At 41.2% G+C, this 17,622-nt stretch overlaps 1 protein-coding gene across 2 annotated transcripts in view; it reads left to right on the top strand.

The window, feature by feature from the left end:
- TRAPPC9 (trafficking protein particle complex 9) overlaps positions 1–17,622 on the top strand; it is an 800,742-nt gene that overhangs the window by 103,681 nt on the left and 679,439 nt on the right. For both annotated transcript variants that reach the window (XM_019553127.1, XM_019553118.1), the window contains one exon: positions 6,850–6,935. In XM_019553127.1, the coding sequence (XP_019408672.1) occupies positions 6,850–6,935 (86 nt within the window). The remainder of the gene's footprint in view (positions 1–6,849; positions 6,936–17,622) is intronic.

The following is a 17,622-nucleotide window of genomic DNA, read 5'->3' as shown; positions in this document are numbered from 1 at the left end:
CTGTTATATCCACATCCAGAAGGGAAATGTACAAAGGGGGCTTTCTGCTACAGCTCCACCGTGCTCTGTGGGGTGGGGGGAGCCAGGCTGCAGCTGGGGCTAGCTGCCTGGAGCACAACCCTGGCTCCACGCACCCTGCAGAGCACAGCCCAGCGGCAGGCAGCTGGGGCTAGCCTCCTGGAGTGCAGCCCAGCCCAGCCCACCCATGCAGATCCAGGGACACACGCCTGCTCCCATGCTCTCATGGACCAGCAGCGTGCAGTGGTGGAAGCCTGAGTCCTGCACACTCCCGCCCCCCAGCCCTGACTGGGCTGCTTGTCTCAGCCCCAATCCCTCCCTTGCTGTGGGGGCATTGAGCAGCCCCCTCTCCCCAAGCCCCTTCATTCTCCCCTCTGCCCACCACAACAATCTTAACAGCTGGAGGCAACTGTGTCCAGTGTGGATGAGGACTGCTGCCTGTTTAGTCTATGGCCAGATCTCTCTCAATCTATTTGGAGGCTTCTGATTCATTTCAGAGCTTTTAATGGGTCTCCCGCTTCAATTTGGATTTGGAAATTCGGCCATCAAATTGGGCCGAATCTCTTCTGAATCGAATAGACTACCAAAACTTCTCACAGCCCTAATTTTAGTTCCTGCTGCGGCTCTGGGTACTACTACAGCTGGAATGATCACAAAACATCTTGTATGCTGAGGTTACAATGAATGTGGTGAGGCTGATGGCATTGGTTATGTATTATGGGTGCCTGGTGCTTTGGGTAAGAATATTTTCAGTTGCTTATAACTTTGCAAAAATTTGCTGTTTTGGACTGAATTTTTGTAAAGTTTGGAAAGTTTCTGGAAATGATTTTAAGAATTAGGCTTGGAAAAATGCATTGTTTTGTCCACGTTTAAATAATTATGTTAACATTTCCTTTGAACGGCTCTAGTAATTCATTCCATGGAGTAGGGACTTGATGTGCCCAAAGTAACCTGGGGGAGTTGGGGAAAACTGCATGTCTTCTCTACGAAAACCTGTTTACATTTGACGAGATTATCCATTTTTGAAAAATTGCTCTTCATATATGTGCATACTTACATTCTTAGGAGTGGATTTTTCTGATGATTGGGCATGTACTTGTGGTTCAGTTTTGCCGTGTCTCAAGACACGGAGAGTTCCAGTTCTTGCGCTTTGATTCTTTCTGGTCTGTCGTTGGTCCCCTTGGACTAGAATCTTAATTCTGGCTTTTCCTGAACTTGAATGCTTGATTTTGTAGTTTGATATTTCATTGTATTTTGTTGATCTAATGTAAATAGACAACTAACAGATGAATTACGGAGGATGGAATATAATATCAAGGCTATGATCAAACCCACAAAGTTAGCATGCATTTTGTTAATTTGGTGATGTTTATAATTAGGAAGCCAGTGGCAAAGGCAAATACCCTGTTTCCTGAAGGACCCTTGCTTTTGTTGCAAGTTAGTAAATACTATCAGGCGTATGTCTTAGTCTTCCAAGTTTCATAGTGTCACTTTCCATTTTTGTGAGAGCATTCCTATCATTGGATAAACTGATTTTGGCAATTGCCCTTCTCATTTTTCCTCTGTCATTGTTTACCTAATTTTTTTGTTCTAAGGAAGGTTATTTAAATTAAAGCTAGGCAGGAAATAGGTTTTTCCACTATTTTGTGGGAACTTTGGAAACTTCAAAGATTGCTTTCCTTATCCCAAATTGGAACAAAGTCAATCTCAAAAAGAGGTCGTGGACCCCATGTGGGTGAGTACACAACTTAAAGTGTACCCTTCACCTATACAGAAATAATATTTCTTGTGAAAAATAGTTCCTGCTGTTTCTCATCAATATTGTCATGTTTTAGAACTGTTTTCATTATTCAATTTGTTAAATCATTTATATTGTTCAGTTGGATTTTTTCATTTATACAAGATCCGTAACTCTTTTGGTAACTTGACCAACATTTTTAGAAATATTATTTATATTCCTGAACCATTGATTCCATTAGAGAATCTATAACAGCTCAATATTATTACTTGTTTCATAAAGGAAAGGAAAGATTTTTGGGGGAAAGAAACTCAAAATGCTGAATTAAAAGTCTTTTAAATCATGCTATGATGGCATTTTTAAAATGGATTTAACTGTATATAGAACTGTATGTAGATATAATTTGCACTTACAGAATAGTAGCAAACTTCCTTGGTTAGGATATAGCCTAGGTTTTTCAAGTTTTTAAAAATAATCCTGGTTGATTACCTGACATTAATTTGCTAATGAATCTTAGTATGTCATTGGATAAATCATTACAGCAAAAAGTAAGTTGAGTATTAGCGAAAGCCCAAAGGGAAATTAAACCCTTGAGAAGAGTCTTAAATTGCTTACTGCTATTTTAGTGCTCATAACTTAAGCTTCTTAAACTAATTATATTTTAAAACATTAAATTGGATTATTGTAGATTAGTTCAGGTTTCTACCTTGGCAGTTATGAATAATAAAACTACAAATCCTGGTGCAACAGAAGTGATCAGTGTTATAAATTATAGACAATGTGCACAGAAGTAAGAACATAGAATAGGTTCTGACTTGTAATGGCTTAAAGTTATAGTTAACCTGCCATCATTTTAACACTGTTACCAGTTCCAGTAGCTGCAGGTAGTTGGGACAGTTGAGGCTAGGTGAGAGACTGCTACAAGCAAATCCAGGGTTTTTGAGACGATGTTACCATGGTTGCCACTCTTCTTTCCGACATTGCCTTCCAGAAAGACTTCCACCGTGTTCCTATGGGGAATTCCTACGGGGAGTGCAATTTAAGGAAGTTGAAGGTCCTCCTTATTGTGCCCAATTCATTCCAAAGACTTAGCTATTTTTGAGCAGCAACAGAAAGGGTGGGACAACTTCTGGGCTGACAAAACATCAGCCTGAGTGGACCAGCCATGCAGTAGGTGTAGGTGTTTTTAGTGAAGTCTTTGATTATATGAGAAAACAGTGAGTATACTTCGTATTGTTCAGCCTGAAAAGACCTAGGAATGCTACACAGGTGACTTGGGATATGCTGTATTTTCTTGCATACAACAAGGAGAGCTTTTCCCCCAACAAACACCTACTGAACATTTGGGTGTTTTCCCCCAACAAACACCTACTGACTCCAAGAAGAGGGCAGAGGGAAAACCAACTGTGGGCTGAATTGGTCGAATCTCCAAATCAGAATCAAATCAGGAGACCCTTTAATCTCTCAGAATCTACTTGGAACCCTATTGAATCATTATCGACTCCACGATGAATATGAGCCACCAATGCCAGACCGCAGCCAGCAAAGGCAGCCATACCTTGTTGTGCATCCAAAGATGCATCTCAGGCCAGTCCAGAGAGGTGATTCTCCCCCTCTACGTGACGTTGGTCAGCCCACAATTGGAGTACTGTGTCCAGTTCTGGGCACTGCACTTTAAGAAGGATGTGGCCTGCCTTGGGAGGGTCCAGAGGAAGCCACCTGCTTGGTTGGAGGGCAGCAGGACAGGCCCTATGAGGAGAGGCTGAGGGACCTGAACCTGTCCAGCCTCAGCAAGCGGATGCTGAGGGGGGATTTGATGGCTGCCTACAAACTCATTAGGGGAGATCAGCAGCAAATAGGAAGGGCCCTATTCCCCTCAGCAGCACCTGGGTGACGAGGAACAGTGGCCCGAAGCTGCTGGAGAATAGGTTCAGTGAAATAGTGCCTCCTAATCTCTAACCTGTTAGGGTGGCTTGGATCTGGAACCAGCTTCCTAGGGAAGTGGTCCTTGCTTCTACCTTGGGTAAATTCAAAAAGGTTGGACGAACACCTGTCTGGGGTCATGTGATCCCAGCGAGTGCTCCGGCCACTGGCGGGGGGCTAGACTAGGTGATCTGTTCAGGTCCCTTCTGACCCCAAACTACTGTGAAACTATGAGTGAAATCAGTAAGAGCAGGTTTTCCTGCAGACGAGGTGAAAGAGGAAGTAAAATCTATAGCAATCCACAGGCAGCAGAGCAATAGGCAGGCTTGGCTCCCTAGCTTGTGCTACTTTGTTACTTAATACAAGGAAAGCTCTTTCTTTCTCCTCCATTCCCCCATCCTTCATTCTTCCATTGAAAAAAAACAAGGTGTGTATTGCAGTCCAGGACATGCTGCATGTAAAATGTATAGATATATGGTATCATAGAAGGGAAAAACAATGGTAAGTAAAATGGAAAAATAAGGGGCAATAAAAGTCTAGATTTTGTTTGGGAAATTGAATAGAATTGAGAAAATGTTTTAAAAATGATATTTAATGTTTAGGTTATTGAAAGCCATCAATCCATACAAGAGCTTGCTATCTGTGGAGCACTTGCATACTTCTATCATCTTGACCAGTCGCATGATGTTGCCTTGGCTTCTTTCTAGTTATAAGATGCTTTAAAGCAACTAAAATGCATAAAATACTTCTATAATATTACTTTTCAACTATGGTAGCAGTCCTGAAAGAAGCAGTCTAAAGTAATGAATAGGAGAAGAGAGGGTATGAAAGAGTTTCTTGGTTAATGACCACAACATGAAAGGTTTTGGGAATGCTTGCCTTTGTCCACCAAACATTCTTATTGATGCTATTTTCATCCTCTTTTCCCCATTTCCTCCTGTTTTTACTTGCTAAGCATTATTTTAAACATTTATTCTTACACTATTTTATATATGTCTGTATAGTTCCATATGTAAGGAGGCAGTGAGATAACTGGGGTGTCTGGGGTCCTTCTGGAATTTAAATAAACACTAATAAAAACCACTGCAGTTTCTTCAGGCTGGCAGTCAGTGAATTTGTACAAAAAAAAAAAGTACTCTTCTGGGCTTTTTTTCCTGGATTCCTAGTCCATAGCTCTTTTAGGATGAGTTGGTAGTATAGTAATGATGTGGTAGCTGCGATGGTCCAGAAATTGTGTGAGGTGCAAGGATTTCTTGGAGTCCTATCTCTTATTGAACCAACTACAGTATGCAGCTGACATAGAGTTGTTTCCAAATGCAAGACCGTCTGACTTCAAGAAGAGTGTCTTGCTCTTGGAAACTTGTCTACATTAGCTACGTAACTGGTCCAATATAAGACAGCATGCTAAGAAATACTTGCCTCTAGAATGAGTTGCTAATAGTATGGCCAAAGATAACTGTATACAAGATCTCTGATACAATAAAAATTTAGAATATGTTTCCTATGTTCAGTAGTTTCTTGACAATAACAGTCTAGCTTTTTGAGCTTCTGTGCTTAAAGAAAACCTGGGAATGATTAAATATTACGTATCAGTTTGTTATCCTATTCAGTAACTCAGCTTTCAGACTGTGTGGTTGCAGTTCATTTATGTAGTGGTTGTATAAATAGTGTGAAAATGCCAGTTCATGTTTAGGTTTTCAATGGCATTTGGACACCTCACTTACTGACATTATTTAAATGTAGTTGTTAATGGCAGTTAAGCTTCTAAATAATTTGGAAGAAACAAGTTTTAGTTTTTGCAGAAACAGTAATTGTGGTGTGATTTTTGAAGTGCCTAGCATGTTTTAGACATCAACCAAACAGGATAAATTGCGGGGGAGGGGGCATACCTGTTCTTTCATTAATCAGCATTTTTCTCTGTAGGTTTTCAATTGCAGGTTTCATATTTTAAGAGGTTGAACTCTTCTCATAATGTATCTTCTTAATTTCTACTAGCAGTAATTGGAGTTAAACATTTGCATTAAGAACCTCTCCCATGAGCTTCCTAATACTATTCACAAAATGTAATCAGATAGCAAATGGTTGTGAATGTATAATTAGAGTACAGACCATTCTAGCCAGTGAATTAGTTTAATTTTCCATAACAAATCTTGGTTTATGCAGTTCACCCCCTAACATTATCCTCATAGTGGGGTGCTAATAAGATGGTAAGATTATGGAGGAAGCTAAGGTTAAAATTCATATACACTGTAGTCCAGATAATAATTTTTGTTGTGCCATTTAAAGAAGAATAGGTTAAACATAGAGTACTGAAATATTTTAAAAACTGCCTCCATAATCATTGCACAGTCCTAGAGATACTCTAGCTACACTGGAATGAGACTAGGGTGGTAGATTGCTGATAAATGGGAATGCTTCTCTGTTTTTTACCAGTCCTCATTGTTATTTTAAAATTCAAGTTAATCTTGCTTGTAGACGTTTCCCTGTGTGGTACCTGCAGGGATGTACGTGCTGTTCTAAGACTTCTTCCCTTCCGTCACTGCGGAACCTCCCAGTCCACGTGCTGTTTTCTATGGTGAATGGAAAAGTCCTCAAATAATGACCCAGCTTTTCTTCCATTAACAAGCGATTTATCAGTATTTCTTGCCCTCCTATTTAAAACAAGTCTTTCTTCCCCTCCCAGTATAGTTGCATATATTTTGTTTATTTAGCTTTTGATTCTCCGAGGTACTGAGCACTCTGATCCAGCAAAATGCTCATGTGTGAGTGTAGTCTCATTGAAGTCAATAGGAATTATTCAAGTGTGTAAGTTAAGCATGTGCTCAAGTGCTACTTGTAGCTTGCTGCCAGAGCACTTGGGCCAGGAACCTGTTGTTTCAGTGAATGGGGCTAGACGCATTGAAACCTGCATACCTGGCACTGATTATGGCCTCTAAGCTGTACTCCTGCATAAGTACTGCTTCTTTCCTTCCAGCTATCGCACAGCCTGTGCTTACACATGTACTCTCGCCCTGCCGCAACATACTTGAGTAAGAAATTGGGTGTGGAGATTGCACAGAAAAGTGCATTTGAAGAAAAGGATGCTGAGCATTAACATCTCTTTAGTAGTAAGCATTATGGTTAAGCAACCACAATGATTAGGGTCTTTCTGTTTGAACTGTTCTTTATAGACTTCCAGTGGGTCCAAGGAGATGTATGTGAAGTTCAGCTGATGGTGTATAACCCGATGCCATTTGAACTGCGAGTGGAAAACATGGTATGTACATTTCTAAACTGCTTTTTTGTGATCAGGTCTTTCAACTGTTTGCAAAGTTTAATTTAGCAGTCTTTTTCTTGTATAAAGCAAGCAGATAAAAGTTACATTAAACAAACCAGTAAAGCTTTTTAAAGAAATTCCCAATTAGTCTTTTGTAGCACGTGGCTCAGACTTTCTCCCCTGTACTGATGATGTGATATTGAAATAAAGTTTGTCTGTTGAGCATAAGGGTGCTTTGTAACTTTCTGACCCGTGAATCAATAATACCAGCCCTTAAACTGACTTGTATAAAAGCTATGTGGGAGTTTAAGCACCTTTTGACTATAGTGGATTGCCACATCATAACCACCTCCTGGACTAAATAAACTTATTTAATAGAGCATTTCTTAACCTGGCAAAGGATTGTGTGGGAATCATCAGGGCACATCTCATGCTAATGTGTGGTCTATTTTTTCTTGTTCCCATCTCACCTTGGCTATTGCGAATATCTACCATCATTTTCTACTGCCCTAAGAATTTGTCTAACACAAGTCTTCAACAAATAATGCTGCCTGAAGTTTTGACTTCCCCTCAGCTTTGAAAGAGGGCTCAAGTACTGTGTGTGTGTGGCTTTTAATTCTGAGGCACAAAGGAGGAGGGAAGAAAAGTTCAGTGAGAGGAGGAGGGAGAGGGGGCTAACATATAAGCATTTAATCTAAGGATTTCAAAGACAACACTTTACAAACCACTGTTACTTAAACTACAAACTCTTTGCGACAGTAGCGCACTCCATTTATGTGTCTGTGCATTACTGTTTTCAAAGCCAGGCACCTCTTATCTTACTGTAATACATGCAGTATGCAGTTTGAGCTCTGCAAGCAAGTTTAATTTTGAAAGGAATTTAGGTTGAATGTGTGGAGCCCATCTCAAGCCCTCGTGAGCAAGAAACTGCCAAGTAGTGGAACACTTGTTCATCTTTTATTCTTCAAATTAAAAAAGAATAAAAAAGTATAAAGTTGTTAACAGTGAAATAACCCTGCTTTGCACTGTCTTATACCATTTTTAATATATTTTTCCTGTTTTTTTTTCTGCCTTAACACTGTCAACCCTAGAATTGCATGCAATTGTTGTCCTTACTTTATCTCCATGGATTTGCCTTGCTCATACCCCCTGCTGGCAGAGGGAGAGTTCTTGCCCATACTTGATAGGAAAAGTAATTTATTGTGGATGTTTGGAAGCTACTGATTTGTACATATTTCCCCAAATAATTCCAAGTGACAGCTTTATCAACCTAACTTAAATTCACTTGGTTGCCTCATATATACTGCCAATTTATTTTTTTAACCTGAAAAGCTGTTACAAAATTAAATGTTTACAAGCTGTAGTTCTGATGCAAACTTCAGACGTCTGTATCTCTATCCCTCTTGCATAGATCATGACATGTTAACTTTCTTTTAAACTTACATTTTTTCTCTTTGATCATTCATGATAAGAACATATGCCTGGAAGTGAACTTCTAAATGAACAAGTGCTATTGCAAACAGTTATGTTACAGTCCCTTTCATAAACTTGCCAAGCTGCATATTAAATGCAGTTCATTTTGTGGGGGGTATCACTATTCCTATTGGAAGGCTGTTGCAGAACTTAACTGCTCTGATGGTTAGAAACATTTTAATTTCCATCTTGAATTTATTCATGCAGAATTTCTACCTGTTTCTACTTGTGAGTCATTGTCATAGAAAAGTAGGGCTGGAAGGGCACTCCAGGGGTCATCTACTCCAACCCGCTGCCTGAGGCAGGATCTTCCCTATCCAAACCATCCCGCACAAATCATCATCTAAACTCTACGTAAGACTACTGTCAACACTGACGCATCATAGACCTAACAACCTAGCCTGCCATAGGTAAAGCAGGGGAACCGCAGCAGCCAGTGTCCTGCTTCTGTAAAATGTTGTCAATGTACGCTGAAGAGGCCCTAGATAGTGTTGCACCACCTGCTAGAGGCAAGCAAACCGCCCTTCAGTCTGTACCAGTCTGACCATGGGGTAAAATTCCTTCCTGACCCCAAATACTGTTGGTCTGACCCTGAGTAGAGGGGCAAGACCCTCTAAGAACCAGAAACCTCTGTCTTTGCTCCCGGCAAGAGCATTGGCATGTCCCAGTTGAAGTCCCCAGCCTTGACTGCAGCTGACACCCAATGCCTCTGGGAAGACTTAAAAAAAACACCCTGACGTGTATAGCAGGAAAGGGGTAGGGGAGAGGGCAACTATTGGAGAAGGTAGAAGTAAGAGGGCAAAGCACTTCTATTTTTGAGAGAACATCCCCCCTCAGCCTTTGTTTCAGCTAGTCTGAGCAAACCAAGTCAAGCTGTCTATCACTTCTTTCCCGTCATTATCATCTGTATGTCCACTACAGTAGCTAGTCATGTCATGTGCTGGTTGGACTTGAAAGAGCAAAACACTTTCAAGCCACTAGAAGTCACATATTGTACACATATAGTACCGTTCATACTGGCAACTTGCTTGGTAGTTGCTTTAGCTCAACTTTTGTCTACCATACACAAAAACAGAAAAGAAAATATTAGTCCAAATTGCTTTGCATATACAAGTTTGTGTGGTTTTTAAATATGCTTCATAAAATGACTGCATAGTTATTGGAACTTATTAAACTGAGAAGACAGCATACAGTTAAATTTGTATAATGAGAATGCAAGAGGCAAAGACTTTTTGGGTAATATCTTTTATTGGACAAACTGCATAGTTACAATTAGTATGCAATTTGTTCATGACATGCAATGTTAATGGAACTGTTTTAAGAGAGAGTAAATAGGCGTACAGAAAGTTATAAATAATGAACGTACATTTATTTACAGAAATCAAGCCTTGGTCTATACAGTGTGCACATACTACTTGCAGTACTGTTCATGTTATTCTAATTTTACTGTTATTACCACTGTAATGACTTGATTTTTTTTAAGTCATTTCAGGTTTCAATTTTATTGGTGTTCGTGAGGAAAGTGAGCATGTAAACCATATAAAAATAATTGAAGTCACAAACCTAATCCCACAGTCAGTATTCTAAAAATGTAGAGTGCTTTATTTCACAGCAGCTTTTTTCAATAATGTAGCCCCACTGGTTCAGATTAGTTTGATTCAGTTGCTTAAATGTTTTGTCTGTGGTACCATATGTGCATTTTTGTAGGTGTTTCCATATTATGACAAGAATAGAATGCAAATTTCTTGTTTTTACCAGTTGATCAATTGAAAGTTTAGGTTAATATGAACTTTTTTTGCAGCTGTTTTTTGATTTTTCTAAAATGCATGTTGTCTTCTCTGCCAAGCCACTTAAATTCCATCAGACTTGTCCCAGCCACCTTTTTCTCTGATTTAATATCTGGTTGTCCCAGTCAGAATTAGCATGTTCTCTTGTATCCAGCATCATCATGTTCTCATCTTTATTCTTGACAGCTTCAGTATCAGTCTCTTTCCTGTGTCTTGTTTGACTCTAAATATGAATCAGTACTTCCAGATGCCAACAAGGCTACTCATTTATTTCATCTTGTTTTCCCTAAATGCTGCTCCTTCTTGGACTCCTATGGCTCATTTCCTTCTGATTCTTTTTTCTCTTCAACTTCTTCAGTAGTACCTTCCTTTTTCCCCAGTGATCTTTCTGTCTTTTTGTTTCTGTCCCTTTTTCATCCTGTCTGCTGCCTTTATTTCTGTAGCGTTGTTCCACCCTCCTTGACGTCTGATCATCTAAGAGACTGGATTCTTTAGGCCCCTAGCAGATATTATATTTGCCATGTTAATGGTAACATGCCACACATTCCATCAATTTATCATGCCATATACTAGCCACAAAAGTGTTCCACATGGGCTAGCTCAAGTGGGTGTTTACAGGTGCCAAGTTGGGGGAGCTCACGCAGGGTTGCCTAGTATGTGGGACCACTGGCTCTTCCTGCCTTGCACCTGTAAATCCACATATGAAGTGGGCCCATGTTAGACTGCGCTGTGTGGGGTTTTCGATTTGTCAAAGTGCATGAAACCAAGGATCATGATCCTGTGGCTCTGTGCATGCTAGAAAGTTGAAAGTGTGCCACAGGATATGCGGCACTGGGGACTGGCCCTTGAAGTCTCTGTGCTGGCAGTCATGAGGTTTGAGATCTGACAAATGTTTGACCCCAGTATTCTTTCCTGCCATGGCAGGGGGTCGGACTAGATGATCTGCTCAGGTCCCTTCTGACCCTAGAAACTATGAAATGTATCCTGCATTAACGATTGCATGTCCTGCCGTGAATGTGTGGCATGATAGGACACACAATTATTGGGATATGGTATCAGATCTCATTGCGCTGTTGATGTGCCTTTAGAGTTCTGTCTTAAGCTTTTTCCTCTTTACGTTCTGTGTAATTTCTTGGCCATGCCACCTTTATTCCTGTGATCCATAACTTTTAACATTGCATCAGAGGATGTGGACAAATGCTTGTGATTTTTAGAAGAAGAGAGATTAAAATAATTAAATAGGTCTCATCAGAAAAATATTTTTATCCATTTAAAAAAAAAAAGTTAATAGTACCACTTTTTAAAGGAAGATGCTTAAAATTAGCAGGTACACAGCATATTCAGGTAAGAAAATCTCATTTAAAATGTATATATTAGTTTTCTTTGTCTTAAGAAAAAGAATGATCTTCACCTTCCAACCCCCAGAAAGCACCCTCAGTTCTTGATTTCCCCATAAGTTCTGTTCCTTGACTAAATGTTTTTGAAAGGGCTGAATATGGGGGAGAAAAAAGCAGGGGAGGAGGGTTACAGACCAGAAAGAGTTGCATGGCACGAGACAGCTTTGCTGCCTTCTTCAGGCTGGTTAGAGATCCTTAATGCAAGAGGGGTGTGAGAGGCAGTTTTACCTGGCCACTGCCCCTGCAGCATCCCCTATGCCCCGTGGCACCCCAGGGTAAGGACCACTGCTTTGACATAAATTTCATTACCTCTGTAAGAAGTGAAATAAGTTTTATAGGGGGAAAATCTCCAGCCATCTCTTTGCTTCATTGTACCTCAGTGTTGTTAAGTGATAGTGACACTGCTTCATCCTTTTTTGGATGAACATTGACAATTTAAATAAGAATTTTAAAGCACCAGACAAATGCTGCTGAATTGTACTAAACAGCAAGTAGCAATATCTAACATGCCATTTAGACATTCTGGATATGTCACTGCATTGTGAAAGTGATTGGTGTTGATCTAGAGTGAAAATAAGCATCTTGGTTTCAGTTATGGCTGGAACTTTTATCATGCATGGTCAAGTTTATTTTGCTGTTTTTCTCTTTGAGTGGGTTTTTTAATCCTATTGTCTATGTTTGTACCTAAACAAATTTTACCAGATCATGGCAAATAATGAGAATAGTGAAAGCTCTGTTTTGCTAGTTACAGGATAGTACACCTGAGGCTCCTTACCTCTGGCATAATGATAGAGCCTGTTCTTAATATTTATGTCTTTACTTCTCCCTAGTGCTTGCTCTCTAGAGAGGTTGCAGTGTTCTGGGAATCTTTTTAAGGAATTAAATTATAAAATGAGACTGGTACTGGTAATATCTTTATAACAAAAATATGTTGTAGTTGATGCCACATTCAGGTAATTCAGGAGAATTCTCCCAGGGTTGTTCTCCTGGTAGAAAAACTCACCTCCAGGTACCTGAACAGACAGTTGAATGCTGAGTCTGTGAAGGGCAGAGAGCTTGCAGTACTGACACTTCACAGCCAGGGGCCCTTGTGTACACATCTCTGCATGGTGTGGAGGCTCCTTCAGCGTGCCTAGTAACAGATGGCATTAGTGCATAGGGCTGCCCTGCTTGACTGACCCAGACTGCCCCTGTTTCCTTGCAGCACAGCGTGAGGGTTATGAAAGGGGCGGGGGGAGGGTGGTTTTTTTTTTCCCCCATTTGGCTGGAGCAACAGAGTCTAGAGTGATGCTCTGTCTCTTGGGTTATGAGCAAAGGACCCTCAAATGCTAGAGGACTGTACTGTGGCTTCTGTACATACGCTTTTCTGAGAGATGTTCACCCTCCCATGGGAAACTTGTCTGGGGGTAATGTAACCCTTGTTCCCTGGTTCTTTTTCTCTTGGAGTGGCCATTTTTTTATTTTACTCTGGGAGGAAAAATCCTGAATATCCACACACTTATGGTTTCTCCTGGGAGAGCAGTGACTCTCCCAGGAGAAATTAAATGTCTGTACTTGGCCTGTGTTCTAAATGTATACCTTGGAGAGAGTTTAAAAAGATGCAGAAAACTCATGTTTCCTGTTCTGAGCAGTGTTTTGGTCTTTTAGGCCACATGTGTATGGCTTTCCTTCTAACCTTGAATCTACCATCAGCAAATAAGTTTAATATGCGTGTTCCTGCTTATGGGTACCAGAGACCAGCAATTAGGCATACTAGATTGCTTCGGAGCAGCTCTAAGGGGGTATAGTATCCCCTCAATGCTGTTCTTAGACTTTCCTGGGGCAGAGAGAAGCTTCTTGGGACAGGCAACTCAGAGAGACTCTGAGTGCATAACTGTTGTTCAGTAGCATGCTGAAGTTGGGAGCAGGTTGTCAGGGCTTATTTTCTTGGCACTGGATTTATGAACCAGTCCTGATACCTTGTGGTATACCTACTGAGCAAGCTTAATTTGTTATGTGCTCCTTTCTCCTTATGACTTATTTTTATGCATAAAAATAATTTATATTTGGGAATTTACTACAATAGGTAATTATTGCAGGAATGCTCTGATGAACATAAGCATAGTATATTCTGGGGAAGCATAATTAACCTATGCAAGTAAGTTTGTTAGTCATCAGTTTTTCCACTAAATAAGTTTGATGCAAGGTAATTTAATCCGTGGTGAAATCTTAATCCAAGGTTGTGATAGGATTTTAATGCTGCCATGTACTCTCCAGCAATGCTGATATGGTCTCCCCAGCTGTTAAGTAGTCTCTTAGATTTATGATAATCGTTCTCACCTGGGGTGTTGTGGCAAGATGGAACCGCACCTCTGCAGAGCCACGCTGGGAAACGCCACAGCCTTTCCTGGTCTGGTCCCATGCAGTGACTCCTGGAAAGAAGTGCACAGGGCAGGTGGAAGTGTCCCCTGCACCTGTTTCCAGGAGAAGAGTGTAGACCTATGCAGGAGGTGCATGGTGCAGTTCTACCTTGTTGCCCTGGTTGAGAAGTATTGCCCTAAGGATGAGAGAATTCACTGATGCACTGGCAAAGCGCATGGTGTTTGTATGCTTATGTATTAAAAAAACCTCAAAGGCAAAACCACAAGCAAATAGTATTTATTATGGCAAGCCTTGTTCCTAATTGGACACGGTGTGCTTTTTTAAGGCGTTCTCTAAATCCAGGAGATGAAAAATATGTTGTATAAGGTAGGGCATATCAGGTCAATTTTGAATTAATTTAATTCATTGTTCTACCCTTTTCCACTCGCAGCAATCCCATTCATATAGACTCGAGTCTGTCATAAAGAGGAAAGGTAGAATAATGCTTTATTTTATTTTGCTGTCTAGGCTTCATTCCTAACACGTTAGCGTGGTCTAACTTGGGAGTAATTCCATTGCAACTAATTGAGACTTTCTTGTGCAAGTGACAGAAAAATCAAACCTGTTGTGAGGGGGCCTGAGATGAATGTGGACAGGAGCCAGCAGTTGCACTGATACTAATCCTATGCTGTTGTGGGAAAAAGAAAATGTTAGAAGTCCGTTAAATTCCTTATTGAATAAGGAGTTACCTGGTAAGCTGATGCGGTACAACAACAGTTCTCAACTGGGGTGCCACCACTTCGAAAAAAGGTTACAGAGGGGTGCCCTGACGACAACAAAGGTTGAGAACCACTGATTTATGATTGCTTGTGGATGGAATTGATAACTGTTTTTAATATCGGTAGGTAGTAATTTTTGAGAATATTTAAGCCTGGTTATGTTCAGAATTTTATGCTAGTAAAAATTTCTATATATCAATATTAGTAACTGGTAGTAATTAGTAGATTTTTGTATGGACATACGAACACTGGATGTATAGAAGTGACTAAGATTTCACTCCTTCAATGGCAAGGGATGGGACTTGACCCAGGGTGTTCCCTTCCAAGTCCTGTGTTCCTAAAGTAGAAGATAATAGATCATAGCTGAGGTTCTAGATTCAGAAATAATTAGATTTCGTAACAAATTTGACTCAATCATTTTTTAATTTGAAAGAAAATGAGTACACAGTTACCAGAAAGTGCAACTCTTGCAGCTTCAGTTTTTTCAGAATGGTTACATATTTCAGGAAATTTCTCATAATCATGTCTACCCTCAGGTAAAGGAAAGCTTCCTTTTTTTGTTTTGTTTTGTTTGACATTTAAATTCAGCTGTGGCTGGAGACCCTGTTCTTCCTGCAGTCCTTTCCAGTCCAGTCCCACACAATCCTCCCAGAAACAGAGAGGTGCTGGGCAGGTTGGACTCTTGTGCTCCCCTGTTTCTGGGAGGAGTGTGCAGGGTCAGGCTGGGAAGGTCTGTAACAAATGTGCTCTCTGTCAACAGCCTTTTGCACTGTCAGGCTGGGCTGAGGAGCAGCCCTTTGCATTGCTTGCAAAGGCAATCCAGTTGCAGAGCCGCTTCAGCCCTGTTGTGTGTGCAGGGGGCGGCAGAATGCGTCACGGCTGGATGGTGCCTGGGCCAGGCGGGACCAAGGGGACCCACTGAGGGCCAGATCTGCCCGCCCCGGTATAGTAACATTTTTCTTCTGTCTGCTCTCTGACAAGAGGTTGTTACTGACTTTGGAAGTTGGATTTTGCTGCCATGATCTATTCCTTGATCGCCCTAGACTTAAAGAATGTGCTACATGAGAGGATGCAGATTATTGGACCACAGAATTAACTTAAGAAACATGAACTAAAACTTAGTGCTTTGTCTTCCAAACACTGTTGTAAATGTTAGTTCACCCAGCACTTTTTGTGTGAGATGCAAGTGTAAGGCAGGGATGTCAAACTCGCCTGCCCTGGGCCAAACCTGGACCTCATGAGTGCTTGTAGGCCAGATCCAGCCCAGGGCACAGGGTGAATTTTCTTGGGTGAGCATTCTCACCCCTAAGATACTACGCCCCCCCCCCACACACACACATATGCACACTCCTTTTTGGAATGAAAATGACTGTTGTGTGCTCTGTACTGACAGTATGTGATAGGCAAGCACACCTGCTTGATCAGACTTCTCAAAGTCCTTGGACATGGATGCCTACTTTGTGACTCCTGTGGACTCTTAGGAGCTGGGTTTCTTAATATTCACTTCTGCATTATGGGTATATGCATTATTGTTATTATTAAAATTAATTTATAATAGAATGCAATTTGCAAAATAAGACTTTCAGAAGTTAATTCCTTACTTGAAGTTTAGCTGTTTGAATTTTACAGTAATTAATAAAATATTAAAATAATGAAGGAAGAAAAGATACTTTTGTGCATCTCATCTTGATTCCCACTAGTGAGAATGGTGTCCTCTTTTTTTAAACTTGCCCAAGTCTGGACTTTTTCCTAGTTAAAAATGCTTGTGTGCATTGGCTGCAAGATCTTAGTATGGTGACTAAGCGTTTTAGTCAAAAGTAGGGTTATCAGAATGGTAATTCTGTATTTTCATCTTCTAGCTAGTGCTTCATCAAAGGACTCTTGCCTGGGCTTCTGGCAGAAGTTGTTTAAGGGCTTTATTACACATTATGCTTTAAGCTTCTAAAATTTTGATCAGTGTTAGTGTTAGCTTGAATTTAGAGCAATTGCACATTGAAGCTAAGTATTTCTCTGATTTTGCCTCAACCTGCACAGCTGTGATTTACCACTGGAGTGTTGGTGACTCGAGGCCTGAGTAGGAGCTGGAGCTGTGAGTTGCTACTCCAGGGCTGGTGGCCCAAGACAGGCTTCCATCCCAGCCTAGGTGGAGGTGGGCTGGAGAGATGTGTTGGTGGAGTAGGAGGCACCATATACGGCATCTGTACCCATAGTGGGACTCCACCAATGACTGGACCATGGGTATAGATGGCTATATGCCGTACAGGAGGGACTGAGTACATAAAAGGGGTGGGGGTGTAGTTCTCTATGTTAAGGAAAGCTACGCATCCCTGCAAGCTGATCTTGGGGACCCAGGGTGGATGACTGGAGAACACGGGGAACGTGGAACAGGGGACACAATGATGGGAGTCGACTACAGACCTCCCACCCAAAGTCCTGAGCTTGACCAGGAGTTCACTCAGGAACTGGCTGAGGCCACATGCTCCAGGACCATGGTGGTCATGGGTGACTTCAATTACCCAGACATCTTGTGGGAGGATCACTTAGCAAAATCCAAGCGGTCGCAAAGCTTCCTCTTGTGTGTGGATGACCTCTACCTGACTCAAGGAGTCTATGGGCCAATGAAAGGCAAAGCGCTGCTCGACCTGGTACTGGCTACTGGGGATGACCTGATTGGTGACCTAGTGATTGATGGGAAGCCGGGTGACAGCAACCACGAGCTGATCACCTTCGCTATCCGCCATAAAGCTGGCAAGTCAGTCAGCAACACCGAAGTCCTTGACTTCAGAAAAGCCGACTTTGACAAGGTCAGGAGGCTTGTCAGTGAGGCTCTAAGGGACCACAACCCCAGGGAGATGGGAGTTCAAGAAGAGTGGTTGCTCCTCAAGGAAGCGATCCTCAATGCACAAGCTAA

The sequence above is a fragment of the Crocodylus porosus genome, unplaced genomic scaffold (genome assembly GCF_001723895.1).
Source record: "Crocodylus porosus isolate Cpor-Errol unplaced genomic scaffold, CroPor_comp1, whole genome shotgun sequence".
Lineage (NCBI taxonomy): Eukaryota > Metazoa > Chordata > Crocodylia > Crocodylidae > Crocodylus > Crocodylus porosus.
This window is presented reverse-complemented; position numbering and strand designations above follow the sequence as displayed.